At 36.3% G+C, this 21,743-nt stretch overlaps 1 protein-coding gene across 3 annotated transcripts in view; it reads left to right on the top strand.

Annotated features, from left to right (window-relative positions):
• Positions 1-21,743, top strand: part of LOC150085267 (thrombospondin type-1 domain-containing protein 4-like) — a 326,936-nt gene that overhangs the window by 53,296 nt on the left and 251,897 nt on the right. The window contains exons 1-2 of one of the 3 annotated variants that reach the window (XM_090373961.1): positions 4,676-4,735; positions 11,687-11,756. The exons of 1 other annotated variant lie outside the window; for it this stretch is intronic. In XM_090373961.1, coding sequence (XP_090230087.1) covers positions 4,683-4,735; positions 11,687-11,756 — 123 coding nt within the window. In that variant the 5' untranslated portion in view covers positions 4,676-4,682. Of the gene's footprint in view, positions 1-4,675; positions 4,736-11,686; positions 11,757-21,743 lie in introns of those variants that run through there. One more of the 3 variants, XM_090373960.1, reaches the window with a different exon arrangement.

Here is a 21,743-nt window from a genome sequence, read left to right as displayed (position 1 = left end):
CGTTGCAAGTCACATGACCACAGTTGTGGATATAAATGCAGCAGAACAACCTTTCTAGTATCAGTTAAGAGTACAAACCGTAGCAAGAATGGGGAAAAGGAGTGATCCAACGGACTTCGAACGTGGCATGGTAGTAGGTGCACAATGTGCTGGACAAAGCATCTCTGAAACGGCAGTTCTCCTGAACTTTTCACGCACCACAGTTTCAAGGGTGTATCGAGAATGGTGCAACGAACAGAAAACATCCTCTAAACGACACTCCTGTGGAAGAAAATCGCTTATTGATGAGAGAGAGGTCAGAGGAGGCTGGCTAGAATTGTGCAAGCAAACAGACGGGCCACAATGTCGCACATCACGTCAGAATACAGTTTTGGTGCGCAGAACAAAATATCGCAACGGACCACTAGTCGCACTTTGTCGCGAATGGACTACAACAGCCGACGGCCACATCGCGTACTTTTGTTTTCAATGAAGAACAACAGAGCACGCCATCTGTGGGCACAGCAATACCAGCACTGGACTATCGAGGATTGGATAACAGTTGCTTGGTCTGACGAGTCGAAGTTCCTGGTGCATCATGTTGATGGAAGGCTCAGAATTTGGCGAAAACAACATGAATCCATGGACCCGTCATGTCTGACAACTACTGTGCAAAGTGTTGGGGGCGGTGTTATAGTGTGGGGAATGTTTCCTTGGCACACGTTGGGTCCATTGATACCCATAGATTCACGTCTGAATGCCACATCGTACCTAAACATCGTTGCTGACCAAATGCATCCGTTCATGTTGACGGTTTATACTCAGATGGTTACTTACAGCAGGATAATGCGCCGGTGCACAAAGCCCGAATCACTATGGAATGGTTCCAGGAACCTGACAATTACATTTCTTTGCTGCAGTGGCCCGCTCAGTCCACGGATCTCAATCCTATTGAACATCTTTTGGATGAGCTGGAAAGGGCTGTTCGCTGCAGGCCTACACCTCCGTCGAATCTCGAGGAACTGCGTGACCCACTCATGTCTGCATGGTACTCCATTCCTGCACAACGTTTTCAGTATCTTGTTCAATACATGCTAAAGGAGGCTCAACACGCTACTAGTTAGGTGTCCCTAATAAAGTGGCAGCACAGTATATGTATTAAGCAGCAGAGAGAAAGATGCCTGTTTCCAAAACTCGATAAATACATCTATTCGTACTCTCTCTCTCTCTCTCTCTCTCTCTCTCTCTCTCTCTCTCTCTCTCTCTCTCTCTCTCTCTCTCTCTCTCTCTCTCTGCGTACATTGTAAACAACAATGAATGAATCATTACATACACAAAAGATAGTGCTGATTTTACAAACTGCATGCATGATTAATGTGGATAAATAGACTGTGTTGTGACCTGTCCAACAATTGCAGTAAGGGAAGAGAGAGAGAGAGAGAGAGAGAGAGAGAGAGAGAGAGAGAGAGAGAGAGCTTATTCCTCGTTCATTAAATCAACTAATCACGCCAGGGACAGTAATCTGTTAAAACTGTATAAAGGATCATCTGCTTTGACGTTTTCGCTGGAGAGATATTAGAAGGCTTGAGACTGATGTCTCAAACAATGTTCGAAGATGGTTCGACGTTAGTTGTGCAGTTGTTCACAGGCTTTGAAAACTATAACAGTCAGGGATTAGTACAGAAGACTGAATGGGGTTAGACGTAGGTGAACAATCCTGAATAAAGACAGATATTTTCGACTGGTGTTAAGAAGACACAAGAATATGTGTCTTCCTATACGCGATCGACGAATTCGCTACAGAGCGAAGAATGCCCATGAAATCATAGAGTGATCCCTGCCCAAACCACCAAACCTCCCTCCCTGTGGGGAGGGAAGTTTGATGGTTTGGGCAGGGATCTCTTTGGATGTACTTAACTGTTTGTCCTTGCCCACAAAACGGCATAGTGACTGCACACAGGTATACAGTACAGAGACGACGCGCTGAACCCATACGTGAGATCTTATGCAGGTACAAAAAGAGGCAATTTCATTTTACAGAATGACGATTCCCAACCATATTATGCCACACTATTTGACCTCTATCTGCAGATGAACACCATTATCTGTATTGCTGACCCCCTGCCATATCCAAAAGATCTCCAGGAGCTTAGAAGTGCTCTCTCGTGAACAAGTGGCCATCATTGTCACTCGAGCTTCTCCATTTACCCAATTTATTATTTTTTATTTTATCTATTTTAATTAATAATTTTATTTTAATTATTTTATTATTATATTATATTGTTTATTTAATAATTAATACAGTTAGCTCTCATTTTCTATTTACAAATCTAGCGTACTCATTACGCTATTGAAAATAGTGAATATTTTCAAGCGCTCTCGTGATATTCTATATTTTATACTACTGCTGCTTATTTTTTGGCACAATACGATTAGACAAAAAAATTGTCATAGTATTAGGGTTATTAGGGGGGGACAACCTCATCCATCCATGAGTATTATGTCCATAAATTGTATGCATTATCTGATCGGTTTGTTGTCGAAAATCAGTAGTTTCTGGGAGAAAACAGCGTGCTACCTCGCCTGAGACCAACTAACTCAGTAACATTGTGAAAAAGCCCCATAAAATTTTTTTCTCAAGTCATCGACGGGATTTGCACTCAGGTCTTTTCCACCCGATGTGGAGATGACGGTGATTACAGTTATATACTAACTGTACACTGAGTGGACAGAAATCATGGGATACCTACCTAATAACGGGTAGGCGCACCTGTCGTATAAGGGGAGTCACACGGCGAGGTATTGAGTCCACTAGTTCACGAAAGCGTTTCACAGGTATTTTCATCATTGCTTGCTGCACCGCTGTCCATAATAATTCCGTCGCATTCCAGGGTGGAGGATACAAGCTCGAATGGACCTGTCCACAGAATCTCAAAGACGCTCCACAGGGTTCGTGTCCGCTGAACAGGGTAGGCCGTTCCATGGTGGTAAAATCTGCGGAATACTCTTCGAACCATGTTCTAGTCACCACGGCTCTGTGGGAAGGCGCATAATCCTGCTGGAAGGGTCATTGCCTTGCGGGTGCATGATGACCATGAAGGGATGCAGATGGTCTGCAAGGATGGAAACGTAAGCCGGACTGTTCAGACATGCGTTTAGACGTACCAGAGGTCTCAACGTGTGCCAGTTGAACACGTTCTAGACCATTACCGACCGTCCACTTACCTGAACAGTTTCTTGTTGACATGACGGGTGTATAGCTTCGTGCGGTTTCCGCCAGATACGCACCCTCCTGTCCGCTCGAAATAACTGCAAACGGAACTCATCGAACCAGGATACCCGTCTCCAATCATTCAAGGTCTAGTACCGATGTTCTTTCGCCCAGTTGAGGCATAGAGTCCTGTATCGATGTTAGCAATGGGATTCTGGTCGGTCGGCGGTTCCCATAACCTATTGCGGCTAATGATCGCCTGATGGTCTTGGTGGAGACGTTTCTGGCACCTCCCTCGTTGAAGTCGGCGGCAATTTGTGCCACTGTCGCTCTCCAGTTGGCTGAAACAATGTGAGACAGACGTTGACGGCCACGTTCACCCACCACCTTTCTCCGCCCATCCACACCTTTCCCTGCTGTCCACGACGAGATGTTATTCCGGAACTGTCGAACGGGGATAGTACAATTTCTGTACCACCTCCCCAATAGAGTGACCCATGCGTCCGGCACCTACTATCATCCCTCTTTCAAAGTCGGTTAACTCAACGTTTATCCATACTGACATCGAATTACCATCTACGTGAATACAGTGTAACTATATGCCTACCAAGCAGTGGGTTCATCCACTAGCTACAGGGGGTGACAGCGTCGCGTTGCCCAGGAACCAGGTATCACATGAATTCTGTTCCTTCAGTGTATACTAACTATATCAACCACGAGAGCCTCGTCTGGAAAATAATTCGATGGTTTCGAATTATTTTGTGGTGTGTCGAAGCGGTTATTTACACCACAAAATCAAACTACTAATCTTAAAAAGTTAGCGAAACATCAACATCAGTCAAGAAACAATCTGCTGCCTCTGAATACTCTAACTGCTCTATGGGAAGCACATTTACTGGATGTTCCCGAATTATTGATAGTTTCTGGGAACTTTGAAAGCCGATACTCAAAACAAGAAAATAGGCATTTTATTTAAATTTGAGATATGTTAATAAAATTTGTGTACTACTTTCATATGGATTGCTTCAATAATTCGTTGAATTTAAATAAAAATAAATTTGTAAAAACTTTGATTTTTTTATTTAGTTGGAATAATTTATACATTTTTTTTTTTTTTTTTTTTTATACATTAGAAGAAGTGAAATATAAATCCTCGGTAATAAGCGTCTGCCACCATGCTTGCTATGAAAATTTAATGCAAGTGACGTCATGGAAGAAAAGTCGTGACTTGGAATTGCACGTCTCTGTTTTTTGTGGACATCATTAAATTTAACAAAAGTTTAATTAATTATGATTAATTATACTTATATTTAATTAATTATCATGAAGTTTATTTAGTTAATAATTAAATTAATAGCGAAAATATTTAACGGAAGTTAAACGTAGAACGATTTGATTTCTTATAATCTGAATGGTGGCGCTGTTTGCTACTCTTCCTATTGAAATGCAGTGGCAGAAAATCTTTTGGTTTGGTAACATCGCTTTGAAATTCATGTTGAATTTGCATTTTTCTTGCAGAGAAAATGGTTTTATTTGTCATTATCGGTGAGTGGCTTAATATTTTAATAATTTATATTCGTGTTTTATTTTATATTCAGTTTTTACTGATCACATTTCAAGCCGTGATAGACTGATTTACTAATTAAGAAAATTAATAAGCAAATTAAATGAAAGTTGAAATTTAATTAAGTGAACTCTAATTAATTTTCAATTAATAAACTAATAAAAACCAATTTTATTAGTTATAATATAGTCATTTACGGTGAAACGATGTTATAATAAAGTGAGACCACTATAAAATAAAAATTTAACAGTTCGTTCAAGTTAGCTGATATGGAAAGGAAACGAATGCATAGGGGTTACCGTAATGGAGACAAAGTGGATAAGTTGACGCTTTTAAATAAAAATGAAGTAATCTAATCGTGGGTAAAAATTTAACCAGGGTTTTCTGTGCTGCAGTGGCGTAATCTTACCAGAAAACTTCACTGGGGGGGGGGAACACTATGCGCAGCTAAATTAAATCATGTAAGTTAATATGAGCATACGCAGTAAAAAAAAAAAAAAAAAAAGAGTTAGAACTGGTAAGCTTAGTTGTGCTGATATTCCCGCTTTAAGTTAAGTTTTAAGCATGGATATTGAAGCATTAATTTCAAAGATATGTGTAAAGACGGGCAGTAGGACATAATACTGTGGAGAAATGAGAGAAAAAAAAAATAACACTATTTATTTCATTGGCTAAAAGTAACACGTCTCAATTAATTTTAATATAATTTTCACCAAAATATTTTTTATATATTCAATATATTTTTATTTCTTTCGGTAATGAATTTAAAATGGAGAGATGATAGTTGCAGGTGCAAAATAGACAGTATTAAAAGTGAATTTGAATAATGGACTTTTAGAATCAAATAAATAATTCTAAATTTGTTGATTAATACTGAATTTTGAAACTAGCGATATAAATAGGAGTAATTGTTATTACTAACTATCCTATATGTTTATTAATAACTATCGTAGTATTATTTCTTTACTAAAACTGGGTGTTTTACCTTAAATAAATATTACTAGCTTGCAATTTTATTATTATTAATGAACATTGTACCCTCCTGGATTGCAAGTGAATAGAATCACGATCCTACTGGCAGTTCATCGAACATGAGTTCGCATGCGGTGGCCAACTTGCATTTTGCGTATTCATAATCAGTAAGCAGGTTAACGCATGTTAGTTTAACTGACAGAAGCGGTTTGGTATGCGTCGCTTTTCATCCCAGTCAAACGAATGTCTCCAAAGCAAAGGAAAGGGACTCCATAGGAAGTTAAGTTAATAATGAATCTTTAATAAAAAAAAAAGGATTATTCAGTTTGTTCTCTGTGTATGGTTAAATGAACAAATATGGCCACTATTTTTGTAAAATAGATCCTGCTGAATTTCTAATCAGTAAAATATATTCAACTTCTAGGAAAGTGTTGTGCTGTACTCTTTCATTACTGCAGAATTTTTATAATAAACTAATATTAAAATGAAATGATAGGATAAATTGAAGTCACAAAAAGTCATCTCTGCCCATAAATGAGTAAAGATGCCCCATCAATTTAAACGAAAAATAATAATGCAAATATTAAACCTTTTTAAAATATTTTACATTATTATTATTATTATTATTATTATTATCTGTTTATTTATCCAAGAAATACGAACAACCCTGATATGGTAATAAGCCAAGATTATGACGTTTGAAAAGCCATTAGATTTATACCCCCCCCCCCACAGTCCTAAATTTTGTGAGAGCAGATCAGTGGTGTTTTTTTTTTTTTTGGCACGACCTCTTAGGTAGAGGTGAAATTGTTATTAAAAGTTTTGTTGGTCTCTGGTGTGTTTGTGATGCTTAGAATTCGTTGGCGATTCTACTGCTAAAATTCAACAGGAATGAAGTAATTAGAGGATGCAGAGTCGGTCGCTCCTTCCCTTTTTATTTTATTGTTTTTTTTTATTATTATTATTAATGGCATCTCATTGACTGCTTCTTTTCGGGATAGTCAGCACACGAAGATCCGACACGACGATTTTTAAAAAAATAATACTACGATGCAGACTAGATTAAAATAATTGCGGCCCACCTCATGGCGTAGACAAATACTGGGGAACAGCCACTGCTTCCTTGTAGCCAAGTGGCCACAAACAACTAAACAAAACACACATATACACACACCCACTACAGAAACATTGCACTGCACTCATTTTTAGCAGGATACAGAGTTCTGTATCATCACAATGTTTCTATCCCCGCAGGTAGCACAGGCGGTAGAATCGCTGTCCTCTCCACACCGGATGGAAAACACCTGAGTTCGAATCCCATTGATGACGTGAGGAATTTTTATGGGCCTCTTTCACAACGTGGCCGAGTTAGCTGGTCTCGGGCAAGGTAGCATGATTTTCCCTCCCGGAAACTTGGGTGGTTTTTCATCCAGCAAATAGAAATAGACCCATAGAACATACGAAATTTACAGACGTAATATATACGGCGCAATATGGCCTGAGTCACTGATGTAAAACCTGCAACGACGAATTCACGATGTACCAAGAACATTAGTTGAAAGGATTGAACTAACGTTCTGGAGTTGGTTTTAGTAATTCTGATAAAAGTAAAGGCCTCTGTAGACGAGTGGTCAGGAGCGGGAGTACAGTAGCACACGCTCTTTGAGTAGACAAGGGTTCAAGCCCCTGACTGCTAAATACGGTCGATCTGCCAATCCGCACTGGACCAGCATGGCAGATTATGGTCCATGAATCGTGGAAGAGGTTCCATCCCGTAGTGGATTGATAATGACTGCAGTTTACTTTTAAACTAAAATTTCTGGGATATAGTCCAAAAATGTGGCCTATTTGTAAATATTCCTCTAGTTTGGAAAGCAGATGTAATAGCAACCTGGTAGTAGCAACTCTTCCCAAATCATGCAGAAGGCACACAAAATCCTGTACTGTATTTCAGCAAGCGGTAATTGTTTCTCCAGTTAATCTGTAAACTTCCTTCTTTCCTTTAGTCTCAATGACTTTTCCTGTTTTATTAATTATTTGTAAACCTGACTCTTCCATATTAAAATGCAACCAGGTTTATCATATTCAGTCATTGATCTTAAAAGCATTACAAAATATTTTACTACATTTGACCGATCCTTGCTTGAACACGTGCTGTACTCAGACCCTCGGATAACCTAATGGTCAGTTCTAGATGTCTTAAAAGAAAGAATCTAGCTTTCATTTAAAACCTAAAAAACTTAGATTAATTAATCAATATACTACATTTTTTGTACTACAGATGTACAAAGTTATATACAAATATATATTAAATTATATTAAGGACGAAATTAGAGTTCCATTATTTTCTGGTACGTGATATGACATCACACTTTATTTACTGATAAACGTTGCCTTGGTGTGGTGATAGAGAGACATATTCTAGCAATAATTTCACTTTAACTTCCCCTTTTTTTTATTTCCCCCTAGCTAATTAACCTTTTGCTTCAGGTCACTTTATGCGCTACTCTTTCGAAAAAGAATTCTTGTTCTTTTAGCGAAACGTCTTTTGCAAAGGATAGTTAATACACCTAACGGCTGATTTCTGTAACTAATTCTTTTCCATAGATACGCATCCTAAATACTTGTTTTTTAAACAAATTATCGTCGATCTTTAGTGTGGCACACTTGCCCTCTTATACTTCGAGCAGGACTTCCATATTTGAACTGTAAAGTGCTCCCTAAAGTAGTGTAATACCGATACAACTCGTTCTGAGTTGTATCGCTATTACACAGTGATTCATGTCTTTTCTTATACTGGACAGAGTATAACATAATCGAAAGCTCGTTTAACAGCATATCGCCAGTCTCCTGCTAACTAACCACGGTGAGGAAAAAAGAAGAGAGAAGCATTGTGAACTGCTAAATCAAGGAAATCTCTGCAGAACTCATTGCCTCGTAAGAAGATCATATGCGCTGCTATGCCATTAATGTTAATTAACTTGGCAGTGACCTGCACGTAATAGATAGTCTTTACGACATTGAGCTAAATGACTTCTGAGAAGTTGCACGTCTTCAACATTTATAAACTTCTAGTAGTACAATGTCAACAAACCTCTTCTTGAGAGAGCGAGCTTGAAGTTTTTGTTTCTAAAGCAGCTTAAAAGTATGTGGTTACAATTAAAATAAAATAAGGAAATGTGAAATCTGAATCTTTAATTAAAAGAAGTCAGCTGAAGATTTTGTGCTTCCATTGGGATCTCATGATTATAGGTCCATCTGTTGGAAAGGTCAACAGTTACTTACAGTTCATCTTAACACAAATATTAATCGTATTTGCATTCTTGTTCATATTGGGCCATATTGGGACACTGTATTATGTGTGTATGTGTACTGAGGGGGAAATTTGTATGTTGTGTGGGATTAAAACCCAAATCTCTCCGACTGAAATTGGCTAACTACAGAAAATTGCAGAAGTTTTAGATTACAGTTCCTCTAGTCTGCGACGGATTCAAACCGAATCTTTCCAAAAGATTGATAAGTGGTGAAACCACAATACCATCATGGAGGATGTTTGAGCCTTGTTCAAGTAGATATGAAATATAGTCTTTCATTTGGGGATAAACACCCGAAAATGTTGGATTTTATTAGTAATAGCTCATGCGCAATAAAAGATGATCCTGTACCTTGTATCGGCAACACTACGAGACACTGTTATTAGCAGTTTGCAACCTCCATAAACCTGAAGCGGGAATTTTACATAGCTTTCAGTGAAATGGGAAAATCTTGAACCCGGATAGGAAAATGAACGTAAAACGTGAAGAAATTAAAAGTAAATTACGAAAGAGAATTTATCAAACAATTCTCTTGGTTAAAAATTATTAAGAAATCTCACTAAGACGTAATACAGTGACGCAGTTGTGTAGTACTAAATTGTATGAATGAACGTCGGGAAGGCACCATCACTGGCTAATCCATTCCTTTTCCTGTGTACACCATAATAAGCAGCTCTACGTCTCCTGTTTTCTAGTTGAGGGTGAGAAACTCCGGTCTTTGGACATTCTTCAAACACACGCTTATATTTTTGGCTTGAAGCGAAATGCATTGTCACTTGTTTGTTCCAATTGACCTCTTTCTATCGTTCCAGACTTGGGCAACGTACCGCTCCCAAACAACCTTTGCGTTGTTGTTTTTGTAGGACATGTTCCTATGGAGAGTGTGGACTTATCTGTGACCTCATGTTTGCCAGGATCATTATCATCCTTTTCGGAGGATCGCAGATTTCCGGTTGTTCAATAATCGCGGATGGAATTTGAAGATTCGATTGAGTTATAGTAATACATAGTGACGTCCGACAATCGCCGATGAAACCTCTTGGAACTGCGTTAGTCCCACACTGCGACCATTCTCGGCTGCTGGTGTAATTCAATGAGCTGTAGCTCCTTACGTGTGATCAGTTGGTTCTTCTGTTCCAGTATTAGAGAAGAAGTATTCCAATGTTTTTGAAGGTACAGCGTATTTTATAAATATACGTTTCTGTATCTCAAGTTGGCGAAAGATCGAGGTTTCGTAAACAAACAAAAAAAAATTAAAATAATTATTAGCATATAATTTTAATAATATTATTAAAATAATACGACCTCTATTAGCAGCTATGGCCATACATACACATCTGTTGTTAACGGAGCTTGAAGAGCCATCCATACTTGCGAATCTAAAAGGCAAATTCCTTAACTCACAGTAATAGAAAGACATCATTTAAATATTGCACCCTTCATTCTGCAAGCCGCACGTGAATTAATAGCCCTCAAGGCCAGAAATAATTGAGATACATAGTAGCACATACTAATTAATCTTGATCGGTAGAGCAATTGTACACAGCACTTCTGTCATTTTCTTGTCAGACAACTGTTGTTTATGGATGGAGAAAATCGTTAATGATGCCCGAGTTACATAATCATGGCTATGGAAATGAAATTTTGCAAATGACCTCCCCCTCGTCACTTGCATTTAGTGCTGGTATTCGTAGTCCTTCCTGCGAATGGGTGGACGAGTCCTTACATGGTGAGCTTTGGTAGGATAAATGGATATACAGTAATTTAAAAGTGGGTCTCGCAACTCTTCGTCATCTTCAGATTATATTTGACCTTCTAGCATATCTTCAGTACTCAGAACTCCTTAGCTCACATATATTAGTTCACTTCTTGGTGTGTTTGATACTACTCTCTCGCATTAACCACGTGATCAGGTAAGTATTTTGTGGAGAAAAGTCCGTCTTCTGTGTTGATTGTGACCGAAAAAAAAGTTTGAAATGTTCTCCTCCCCCGACGATATTAGGGTATGTTTATCCCTTTATTCTGTCATCCATTATAGAAGCACTATGTTTTGGAGATTGAATCCCACACATTTTATCAAGTGTATGAAACACGCTGATGAAGTCCATTACGACAACTTACTCGTTGGATCTCTATCCAATGTCTGCTGGACTCATTTTATAAACTTGCTAATAGAATATCCTACGTTTATTTTTCTTCTCCTGTTGTGATCTCTGCAGGTTAAAATCACAAGTTACATGTTTCATACACCTGATAAAGGGAAGGGTATGTTATTAACGTACAGCTTCTGTAAACATATTCCATTTCTCAGACAGATCACTTGAAGGAAAGATGTTATAAATTAATAATTCTTAATAAAAGCTAACTTAAACGTTTATTAAGTGGCACTACTCATAAAAGAAGTTAAACTAATATACCAGTATAATTAAAATATATTTTAGATTACAAACCATGTATTAGCCCTTTTTGTTTATTGGACTAATTTAAAAAATTAATTTTTATCGTGCTATTTTTCATTGAAATACATGAATCTGCTGCTCGCAATTAATCATGTATCAGAGCATTTCCTGCATCAGATGTAAAGCAATTTTGTTATGAAGAATGAGTTTTTATGAAAAAGTAATTTAATATTTTAAATTATTTCAGACCAGCAGTTTTTCTATTCATTCTGACCATAACATTCAAGATATCCTTTGCTAGAAACAATTCAAAAGAGGTAAGAAATTTGCGTAAGTTATTAGCAGACTTTACTGAGTTTAAGATATTTGTTTTAATAAATAAATAAGTAGATAAAAAGTAAATAAATAAAATTTCAGTTTTTTTTTTTAAAAGGTCAATTACTATTTTCTTTGAAAGTAGTGCAATACCAGGGCAACTCGTCCCAAAGGCAAGTTACAGACAGATCTTAAATTGCTTTAATGTGAGCTGTAGATAACGCTTTTTGTCTCTAAGTGAACATAAGTTCAAGCTTAATCGATCTTTGGAGAGAACAGAACGTTACCAATGCTTACAATCTGTTTTGTTTTGTTTTTTGTAAAATGTTCCGGATTTTACAGTATTTATTGTTATTAATATTAAGTGTTACTGAGCCTAGATAAATGTTTCTTATTGTTACAAAGGAGTAGCGTTATGGTGGGCTTTGTTACTTGTGTGTTAATTCCCCTAGCATATCTTGCAGTCTCATGAGTGTGTCTTATGTAGGTGGCTCCTGAATGTTAGTTCATCACCTTCATCGTACACGGCGATGATACATAACTCCAAAATGGCCAGAAAGGAATATTGTGCTGGATTTGCACCGTGTGTTATTTAGTTGTTTTTGACCACTTAGCTACCAGGAAGGCCTTGGTACCCGCCCACGCCATGATGATGCGGGCTGCAGCTGTTCACGTACTGCCCTTAGTGGACTAAATCTTTCATTCATAAGGAGAAGTGCAATTCCTAATCATAGGATTATATCTTTTACCATTGGGTGGGGCCCAATCAGTAATAAAAGGTTCACCTCTTCACAAGAATGAAGAGATCAAAAAATTATTCTTCCCCAAAAAAGGATACAAAATAAAATCACTTACCATCGGAAGCGCATACCGATGATATTAGCATAGAATCTGTCCACTAACAAGTTAGCGAAATTGAAAGGTCTGTTGGAATTGTGCTAGCAAGGATTTGCAGTGCTGGGATTGAAAGAGTACGAGTTGAGTATCGTTCGACGCTCGTCCTGCTATCTCGGGAAAAAGCGTTGTTGGGACATCAAAAGGAGACAGGAATATTATCCCAAACCAGGTAGACCATCATTAATAACCTCTCAGAGCATGTCGATGTTGAAACGGATAGCGAGAGGAAATCGTAAAGATACCCTTAATGATTTGACTTGAGTATAACTAAGATATTGGAATATGTGGCAAAAACTGATTTTGTTATTATTAATATAACTTTTGTTCATATTGACCAGCTATTTAATATACGTAGTTATAATATAACATCGAATGATTCAGCTGCAATATAACGGTATATGGATAGCCAATGTGATTATGTATGGGGGGGGGGGGAAAAAAAGCAGTTGTCATATTTATATTATCCGATTTTAATGAAATTTGGGAAAGCTAAAAAAATTCCATTCACTGGGAGTCGTATTATATTACATGCGGACGGGCGGATAAACAGAAATAATTGCTAGATTTTTACTGGTCCAATTGTAATGAAAATGGGAAGGTTCGTATTCGAATCTTTCTGAAAAGCACAAATTTAAAATTTCATGAAAATCCATACTTTGAGAGCGGAGTTATTACATGCGGGCGGACGGACGGACATGGTGAAAACAATAAGTTAATGATGCATATATGCTAACGTACCTAAAAATAAATACATGCGGTTGAAATTGTTGTCTCAACTTAAAAGAACCCAACCTACATTAAAGTATGATCACTAGTAGTTGAAAATAATTGCTTTGAAGTAACTACGTCGAATACTCGAAACCGGAAGTTGAGTTGCAGACAAATAAAACCGGATGTTTCCCTTGTGTGAAATCAATAGTTTTCCGCTTTGAAGTGATTACCTATCAACACTAAACCCGATTTATATTTAGAAATTAGAATTAGGGATAATTTTGAAAGTATTATCCCTTTTTGTAAAGACATGAAAATCCACTAAAATGGCGGAAAGTAAATAAATTTAATTTATTCTCAGGTTTGTCGAATTAGGCCGAATCTGATTTTAACTTGTAATTGAAACACCAGTTCCAAGTGAGAGATTTCTGGAAACTGGTACAGATCACCAAGAAGCAAAGCAGGTTCGTAACTAACAGGGCCTAATCATGTGTCTTAATTCGAATCTCAAAAAAATAAATAATAATAATAATAAATAAATAAATAATCAATTTAAAAAATTATAGTACTTTTTATTGCTTATGTTCCTTGGTCTCTTTTTATACTGTATTTACTGCATATGCATTTATTTTTACAATGTTTTCTTTTTATTGTATGAATAATAAAAATGCAAATAAAATAAATGCGCAGTCTAATTCGTAGGCTTACTGTGTGATCATGATTTGTATCTAAACAAATAAAAAATATATCTTAAAAGTATTTGTGAAGATATTTTCGAAGACAGGAACAATTATCATCATTAAATTAATAAAATTAGCAGTTCACTTAATTACTAATTAAACAACCGAAATTATTTATTATAACATTAATTAGATTATAAAAATAAAACTGTTTTTATTGATTACTATTTTATTTTTATTTTTTTTTTTAAAAATGCATTTTTTATTTTTATTTATTTATTTTATTTCATTTTTTTTTTTTTTTTTTTTTTGTGGCCAACAGGATTTAAACTGTTTAGTGCAATGACTATTACGTTGACACCAGAACAAACCTTGCTCTCACAACGAGTTGCACTACTTCAAACAAACATCCTTTTTCTGATGTCATTTGTTTTGCAAGGTTAATGTGATCTGCCGTTTATTTAAAAGTAAGAGAGCGAGAATGACTGGATAGTATGTAAATCCTTTGGCGGTGGAATATCATCTCTAAACGGTTAATCTGCCTACTAGTTTAAAAACAAATGTTTGTGAAAGCAGTTCAATACCAGAAGACTCGTTGTGAAGGCATTCTAAACAGGTTCTGCTTATCTGCATTTGGCAATTCTTTGGACAGTGGCCGTATCGCGTCACAAAACTCAACCACACCGGTGGTTTGAGAATAATGTAGTGAACATTTCCAACATAGAATGCACATCTGAATCCACTTGTGAACACCATTCAAACGTTTTAGAATAACAACTGGAAGCCAGAAGGTGTTTTGGTTCAAGCAAAAAAAAATTAGCCTTACGGTACTGTAAGTTTTAATGCCTTTTGTGTTTGTGATTTATATACGTATGTATAATTTGTTTTTTCTGCTTTGAAAATTAAGTCTCAATACTGAAAGCAGAACAAACTACTTTCCTTTGGCACTAGTTGCCCTGGTAATGCACCACTTTCAAACTGTTCAAAGTTTTCACTTTTAATCGACCATTGCTAAAGTGAAACATCTTCAGTCGCTCCCAGCCAGTTTTCACATTAGAGTAACTTGTGTCCGTGGATTTACAAAAACCACAAGGAAAATGCAACACGAAATTAAATATGTAGCAGGTACGCATGACGCAATCAGTACCCCTACAGCGCGGCCACGGTGTAAATAAATAAATTTTCTGTTTATACTCCGGGACGACCAAACGGTCAGAGGAGTTCACAAGATAGACAGAATACAAGAAACAGCACCGTATTCAGTAGTCACGGCCTTGAACCCCGGTCACTGAAGGCACGTGTACTTATGCACCCGCGCGCCTGACCACTAGGCTACGTAACTCGCACGCGTATACGTTTTAAATCGCTATATCTCAGCATAATTATAGCAGCCCGATTTTAAAAATTTTAAAACCAAAATATTCCTTTTGTCATTCTCTACCGTATTGCGTAAAAATTTCGACGAAAAAAAAAATTATAATTCAACAAGCCGAAGACTGATAGTGAACGTTGTAAGGAACGTGCAATGCGACCACCGAAATCACCTCCATTGAGTACAAAGGAGAGGTCTGTAAAAACTTTAATAAACTTGTAAAACAATTGTAAAATATTAAACCACTCTAACGTTGAAATAATAAACGTTTCAAAAGAAGTTTCACTTAACTTCCGCTATGCGTGCTCGGCACACACAATTTTTTGTAAAAAGTGAGGCTGCTGTGACAGCCTGTTTGAGAACTAACTGGTCCCTCAGCTACCGCGCGGTATACGAAATCAGTTATGTGGCAAATAGTTTACGAATGCAAATTTGTTCTGCTTTGCGAATAAACTCTTGGTCCTTATATGCTGACCCAAAAGAAAACAGAAAAACATTAATCAGAACAGTCAATTATTCTAATGTGTTCAGTTGTATATGAAATCGGCTAGTTTGTGTTTAATGTTCGTTGAAATCTGCTCCTCTCAAAGGTGTACCTCTCTAAAATCCAGAAAATTTTAAAATACAGAACCTCTCAATCATCGAGAGTGCCAGATTTAAAGAAGCTACGGTAATTCCATTGTTATTTTATTTAAGTTGAGCTCAAATTGAAGATTCTAGCTGAAGAACTTCGATATTTTAATTAACGTCAACCGATATCCAATAACAACATTTAGTTAAATTTTGTTTGATTCTAAATGCTATTTTATAAACAAATAACAAGGAATCGTCAAAATTGTTTGTTTATTTGTATTTTGTTGAGTAATATTAAACTATATCTGGATCAAAAAATCTCTTATTACGTGATAAATCTATATATCAGTAAGAAAACATCCAGTTTATTTATAATTTAATATTTATTACATAACTAATTTTACATAAATTTCAGTTTTATGTTAAAATATGTACTTCTGTATAACCTTGTATTTATTGCATGACTAATTTTACATATGGTTTGTTTGGAACAGGATCACGGATTCGTGCTCTGAAGGAGGCGCGTGATAGGAATAAATACCCTGTAAAATATTCGTGCAATTAAAGAGTGGATCTTAGAATAACTGTATAATTATAATTATCTTATCTGTTTTGTGTTTTCATTTGATTTGACACCAGAAAAAAAAAAAATGTTTCCCTGCTATGGAAAATTCTGGTTCTACAATATACTTTACAGATCTTCTTCATCTGATTAATTAGGATTTATTTAGATTTTTTTCGGCCCTTCTTGGAGGGAAAGACTTATAGCGACTCGATGTATTCAGAGCTCACTCATTGTTTTTTACTTCAACGTATTTAACATTACTGTCAAGATATTTAAAATTTGAAAAAGGTGGAAATTAGTTGTTCCCCCCCCCATAAAAATGGAACGGCGTAATAATATTTATTGAAAAAAAAAAAAAACTGTAAATCAACAACAACATTGTGTTTGCAATTACAAAAGTAGTGTGAAAGGCATCATTTCATCTGTATCTCATATTTGATCATCCTTCACAACAACTCCATGTATTGCACTAACTCGAATAAGCAATTAGTGTGAAGTGTTTGCTTATTCGAGGTAGTGCAGTACATGGTAACTCGTTGTGAAGGATGATCACAATATGAAATACAGACGAAATGATGCATTTCACACTACTTCTGTAATTTTTTCTTTAAGAGCTATCTATGGTGTATCTACACCGATATTAAATAGATAATAATTTTATATTTGAGCTCTTTACAGTATATAGATTTCTAGCCATCCATAATTTCATTAAAATCAGACTAACAGAAATCTGGCTATTATTATTTTCTGTACTCATGTATTAACTGAACTCCCAGTGCGTGGATTTTAATGAAAATATATATTTGGACCTTTCAGAAAGATTTATTGATCCATTCAAAATTTCATTAAAATCGAAATACTGTACTTGTATCTGATATTGTACTTGTATCTGTACTTGTATAATCTGATAATTATTATTATTTTTTTTTTATCGTCCGTCCGCATGTAATAACTCGACTATCGGTGAATAAGTTTCATGAAATTCTACATCTGACTGTTTTAGAACGATTTGTCGGGTCTTCCAAAATTTCATTAAAATCGGTTCAATAGAAATCTGCCAATTATTATTTATTTTTTTCATGCATATCACGTAGGCTATCCATTAGCGTATATTGTAGCTGATGCAGTGTATATTATGTTTGTTGCCAATATTCTGGTTAGAGGAATGAATGGATAATTTGGCAGATGCTCATAAACGAAATATTCTCGGTTTGCGCATAAAAGTCGTTGCTTTTTGCTTACTTTTTTTTTTGTTGTTGTTGTTGTAAATCATGAATTATTACTATTTGCTAAAGCTGCTGAAAATGTAACGCAATGTGTACATTAATTAACTTCTTTTATTTTATTAACAAAATAATAACGCATATCGAAAACACTAATTTTTAGAATATTTCTATTAAAAAAAAGAAAAAAGAAGATCGCAAGAAAATAGCTTATTTCTGTTAAGAAATAAGCTATTTTCTTGAATAAAAATTTTCTGTTATTTTATATCAAAATAGAAACACAAAATATAATAATATTTGTTAATAAATAAACGAACAGAAGGTGATAGTCACAAAATTTAGCATAAATGTTATTTCAGAACAAGAAATTACTAATGCACAGGGGAGTTCTTTCCCATTTTTAAAAATTAATAACTCAAACTGTAAGTCGTATCGAAAAACAGTTTTTTACGTTTTCGAACTATTTTTAAAAATAGTCTCGAAGAGGGAGACTGATAAGGCTGCAATAACACTATCGCCATTATTGTAATAAAGCGTAATTTAAATTACTTTATCTTTAGGCAACATTTTAAAACGAACTTGTCTGGACTTGATTACCTAAGTGAATACGACTTCTACGTTTTTTTAGCTTGACGAGCAATCACTCGAATTCCCCGATCACAGAGATTTCTTTTATAACGAAGGAAAATATAATTCGTTTATCCCCTGGTGGTTAAATTTCGAATTAAGTTATGACTATTATTACTTCAAGTTTTTTCACCTTGACGAGGAAATACTGTACTCGAATTCCCCAACCTCAAAGATTCCTTTTATAACAAAGGCAGAAATAATTCGCTTATCCCCTAGTGGTTAAATTTCTAACTAAATTTTTATTGTTTAAATATATTAATGACAGTGCATCAAACTGTTTTTATAGGAAACGATCTAGTTTTTCGAGTGATTAATTTTTAAAACGCGGGGAAGCACGACATAACGACCCTGTACAACTAAAAAATGGTACTTTGTCGCTATCTTAATCTTGGTTTTTATTTGTTGAGAATGTATATTTTCTTCAAATATTAGTCTCCTAATACTTGGAGAATAATATGGACTAGAGGCGTTTGCCCCTAGTTTTTCCAGACTTGAAGCTTCTTCCAGTTCTATTTAATTAATTAATGGCACTCTTAATAGCGCATAAAGCTCATCACATAATAAGAAATAAAATAAAAAAAATAGCAAACAGACACAATAAATAAACTGTTGTCTTTGTACATCTATTCACTTTTTAACTTTTTGAAGCCCTTTTTTTAAGCTTGGTCGTTATGATCTTTGTATCTACGACATGTAGAGTGACAGCTTAATTACGAGTTCAGATGGATGTGGCTCATGCCTCAACCGTAATAAAAGGCTTAGAAACTGCGTTCCGAACATTAACACTACATAACCTCACGTATATTTCAGTTTTGCGTGATTATAAACGAAAGAAAAACTAAGATGCCCATTAAAGGCATTTGTACTTATTAAGGGTGTTGTCTTGGAAATTAAATGACTTGGTCGTACTTACAGTGGGGTGCTGAAATTCTTCTGACTACAGGAACTAAACGCACAAAAAGAGAAATTAAGAAATTTATCTGCACTTCTGTTCCATTGAAGTTGTCACTTCGAATTGCTTCTTATAAAACAGTGATGTCAGAAAAAGAAAATTGGCCAGTTACGCACATAGTGAGCTCACAAAATTGAGGTCATATTTTCTACTTGTTGCGACAGCATTATTTGGTCCATCTATTTCAGTTCTTAGAATCACTGCATGGATTTCAAAAATGTTCGCGTGCCTGGGTGATAGAAATTTTATCTAAGGAATATTTTGGTGTACTTGCTATTAATGTAATTACATTTACGCTCTTAAAACTTAAAATACATTATCAGTATAGAAAAATGTAATTTGTGAAAATATGTAAAAAAATATATTTTTTGCTTCTTTTATTTTAGTAAATTTTGTATAAATCAGATTGAAGAAATAACTGTGGGTAGGTGGCGCTACTGTTCCCTGCACCGAATGTGATCGCTAGATTTCAACTATTGGACACTCATTACTGAGTGTCCATTAGTTGAAATTTTGAATTTTGAAATGAAGCTTAACGTTCTGAAAGTACAGTATTTGGTTCTGGGAACAGTAACGCCACCTATACACAGTTTTCCTTTAATCTGACACTAATTAGTCTTTTGGACACTATTTATTACGGCAAGGGTGCATTTTAAACGTGTTGCCCAGATGAGAGGACAATTTTACATATTAATATAGTCAAGCAGATGTCCTGTAACTTGATTACACGACAAGAGTTAAATGTTTGCGGAAGAAGTGTAATAAAGTCGTGTTTACAAACAAGGTTTTCTTTTTTTTCCTTTTTTTTTTTTTCTTTTTTTTTTTTTTGTTGGCTAACCGAGGAAATAAGAAAAACATTGATTACCCACAGTGGCCTCACACGCTTTAACTATCCAATGTGTAAACTAAAACCACATATGGCCGGGAAGGATACTGCTAGTATAACAAGCACCTACGGATGGGGAGAGAGGGCTAAACCGCTACGCAACTCAGCTAATATTACCACTGGCACTTTCTAAGTTCACGATTTTTCACCATGATTGAATTTATTTTTTGATCACACGAAGTATGTACTTAGAAGAAATCTTTGAGGATATTAAACGATTTTAAAGAAACTACATGTTTCTTTAAAATTTACGATATCTTGGTAACAGTTAGCCCTAGAGATTTTAAATTTTACAGGTAAATTACGAGGAACTTTAATACAACACTGAAAGCGGACATATCATTCTGGATCATTAAAGTTGATCTATATCTTGGCCATATTGTATTGAAACCAGTATTTGGTTCTTGCAATAACTAGTAAGACGGTACGAAACACTTCCATGTACGAGGTCGAGGTGGATACGTCTCAGATTCTGTAGATGCTAGTACTTAGAAATCATGAACGTGGCCTGATATGGTCCATGAGGAACTCATAGCGTAGCTTCAGGTTTTCTTTGCTGCGTGTAATAGTTTGAATATCTCATCTCCTTCCTTTTCTATTAAAGTTATGAATCTGTTGTCGTGATTATTAGCGAGTAATTCGCTTATACTGCGATTCTACAGACTGCAGTACAGTATATGGAAGATACACCGGTGTGCAAAACTTAAGGACCAACACTATTTCTAAAGGTTACAACCACAAAATCAAACGAAAGAGCCTGTGACGATTTGCATAATTGTGGCCGTTCAATAGAACGCTGGTGAACATTCAAAAAATTTGAATCGTGATGAGAGGGCTCACATAAACAGATAAAAGCAGCAGTTAAGCGCAAATTACCGAATGGGTGAGCACGATTGTTACAGACATTCGATTGGTTTCATACAGTGCTACAGACAACGAAATGGCCAGTAGGCAACATCTGGATGACTTTACCCGGTTATAATTGGGAAGGTCGAAGTGCGAGGAGTGTGGCTGCAGAGTTCGGTATCGCCCATAGCATCGTCTCACGTGCGTGGTTGGCCTTCAGAACGACAGGTACAGTTGTTCGAAAGACCAGTAGTGGTCGTCCACGAAAAACAACGCCCAATGATGACCGCTATATACTCCTACAGGCCAAGAGGGACCGCCACCAGACAAGATCCATTGCAAACCAACTGCACAGGACGCGGTTTACTGTGGCCAGGCGACTCCACAAAGGTGGACTGTTTGCCCGACTGCCAGTACGCTGTGTCCCTTTAACACCTGCCCATCGGAGACACCGTTTACAGTGGAGCATCAAACACAACGACCGGACAGCAGTGCAATGAGGTAAGGTACTCTTTACTAATGAGAGTAGCTTCAATCTCAGCAGCGATTCTGGACGTCAGCTAATTTGATGAGAGATTGGCATACAGTATCACCCTGCAAGGGCGCCTCCGTAACCAGGTGGGCAGGAGTAGCAGTGCGTAGCGCACACTTTGG

The sequence above is a fragment of the Mastigoproctus giganteus genome, chromosome 5 (assembly GCF_048544385.1).
Source record: "Mastigoproctus giganteus isolate SK-2022 chromosome 5, ASM4854438v1, whole genome shotgun sequence".
NCBI classification, from domain to species: domain Eukaryota; kingdom Metazoa; phylum Arthropoda; class Arachnida; order Uropygi; family Thelyphonidae; genus Mastigoproctus; species Mastigoproctus giganteus.
The sequence above is the reverse complement of the archived record's forward strand: the minus strand, read 5'-3'. Positions and strand labels throughout refer to the sequence as shown.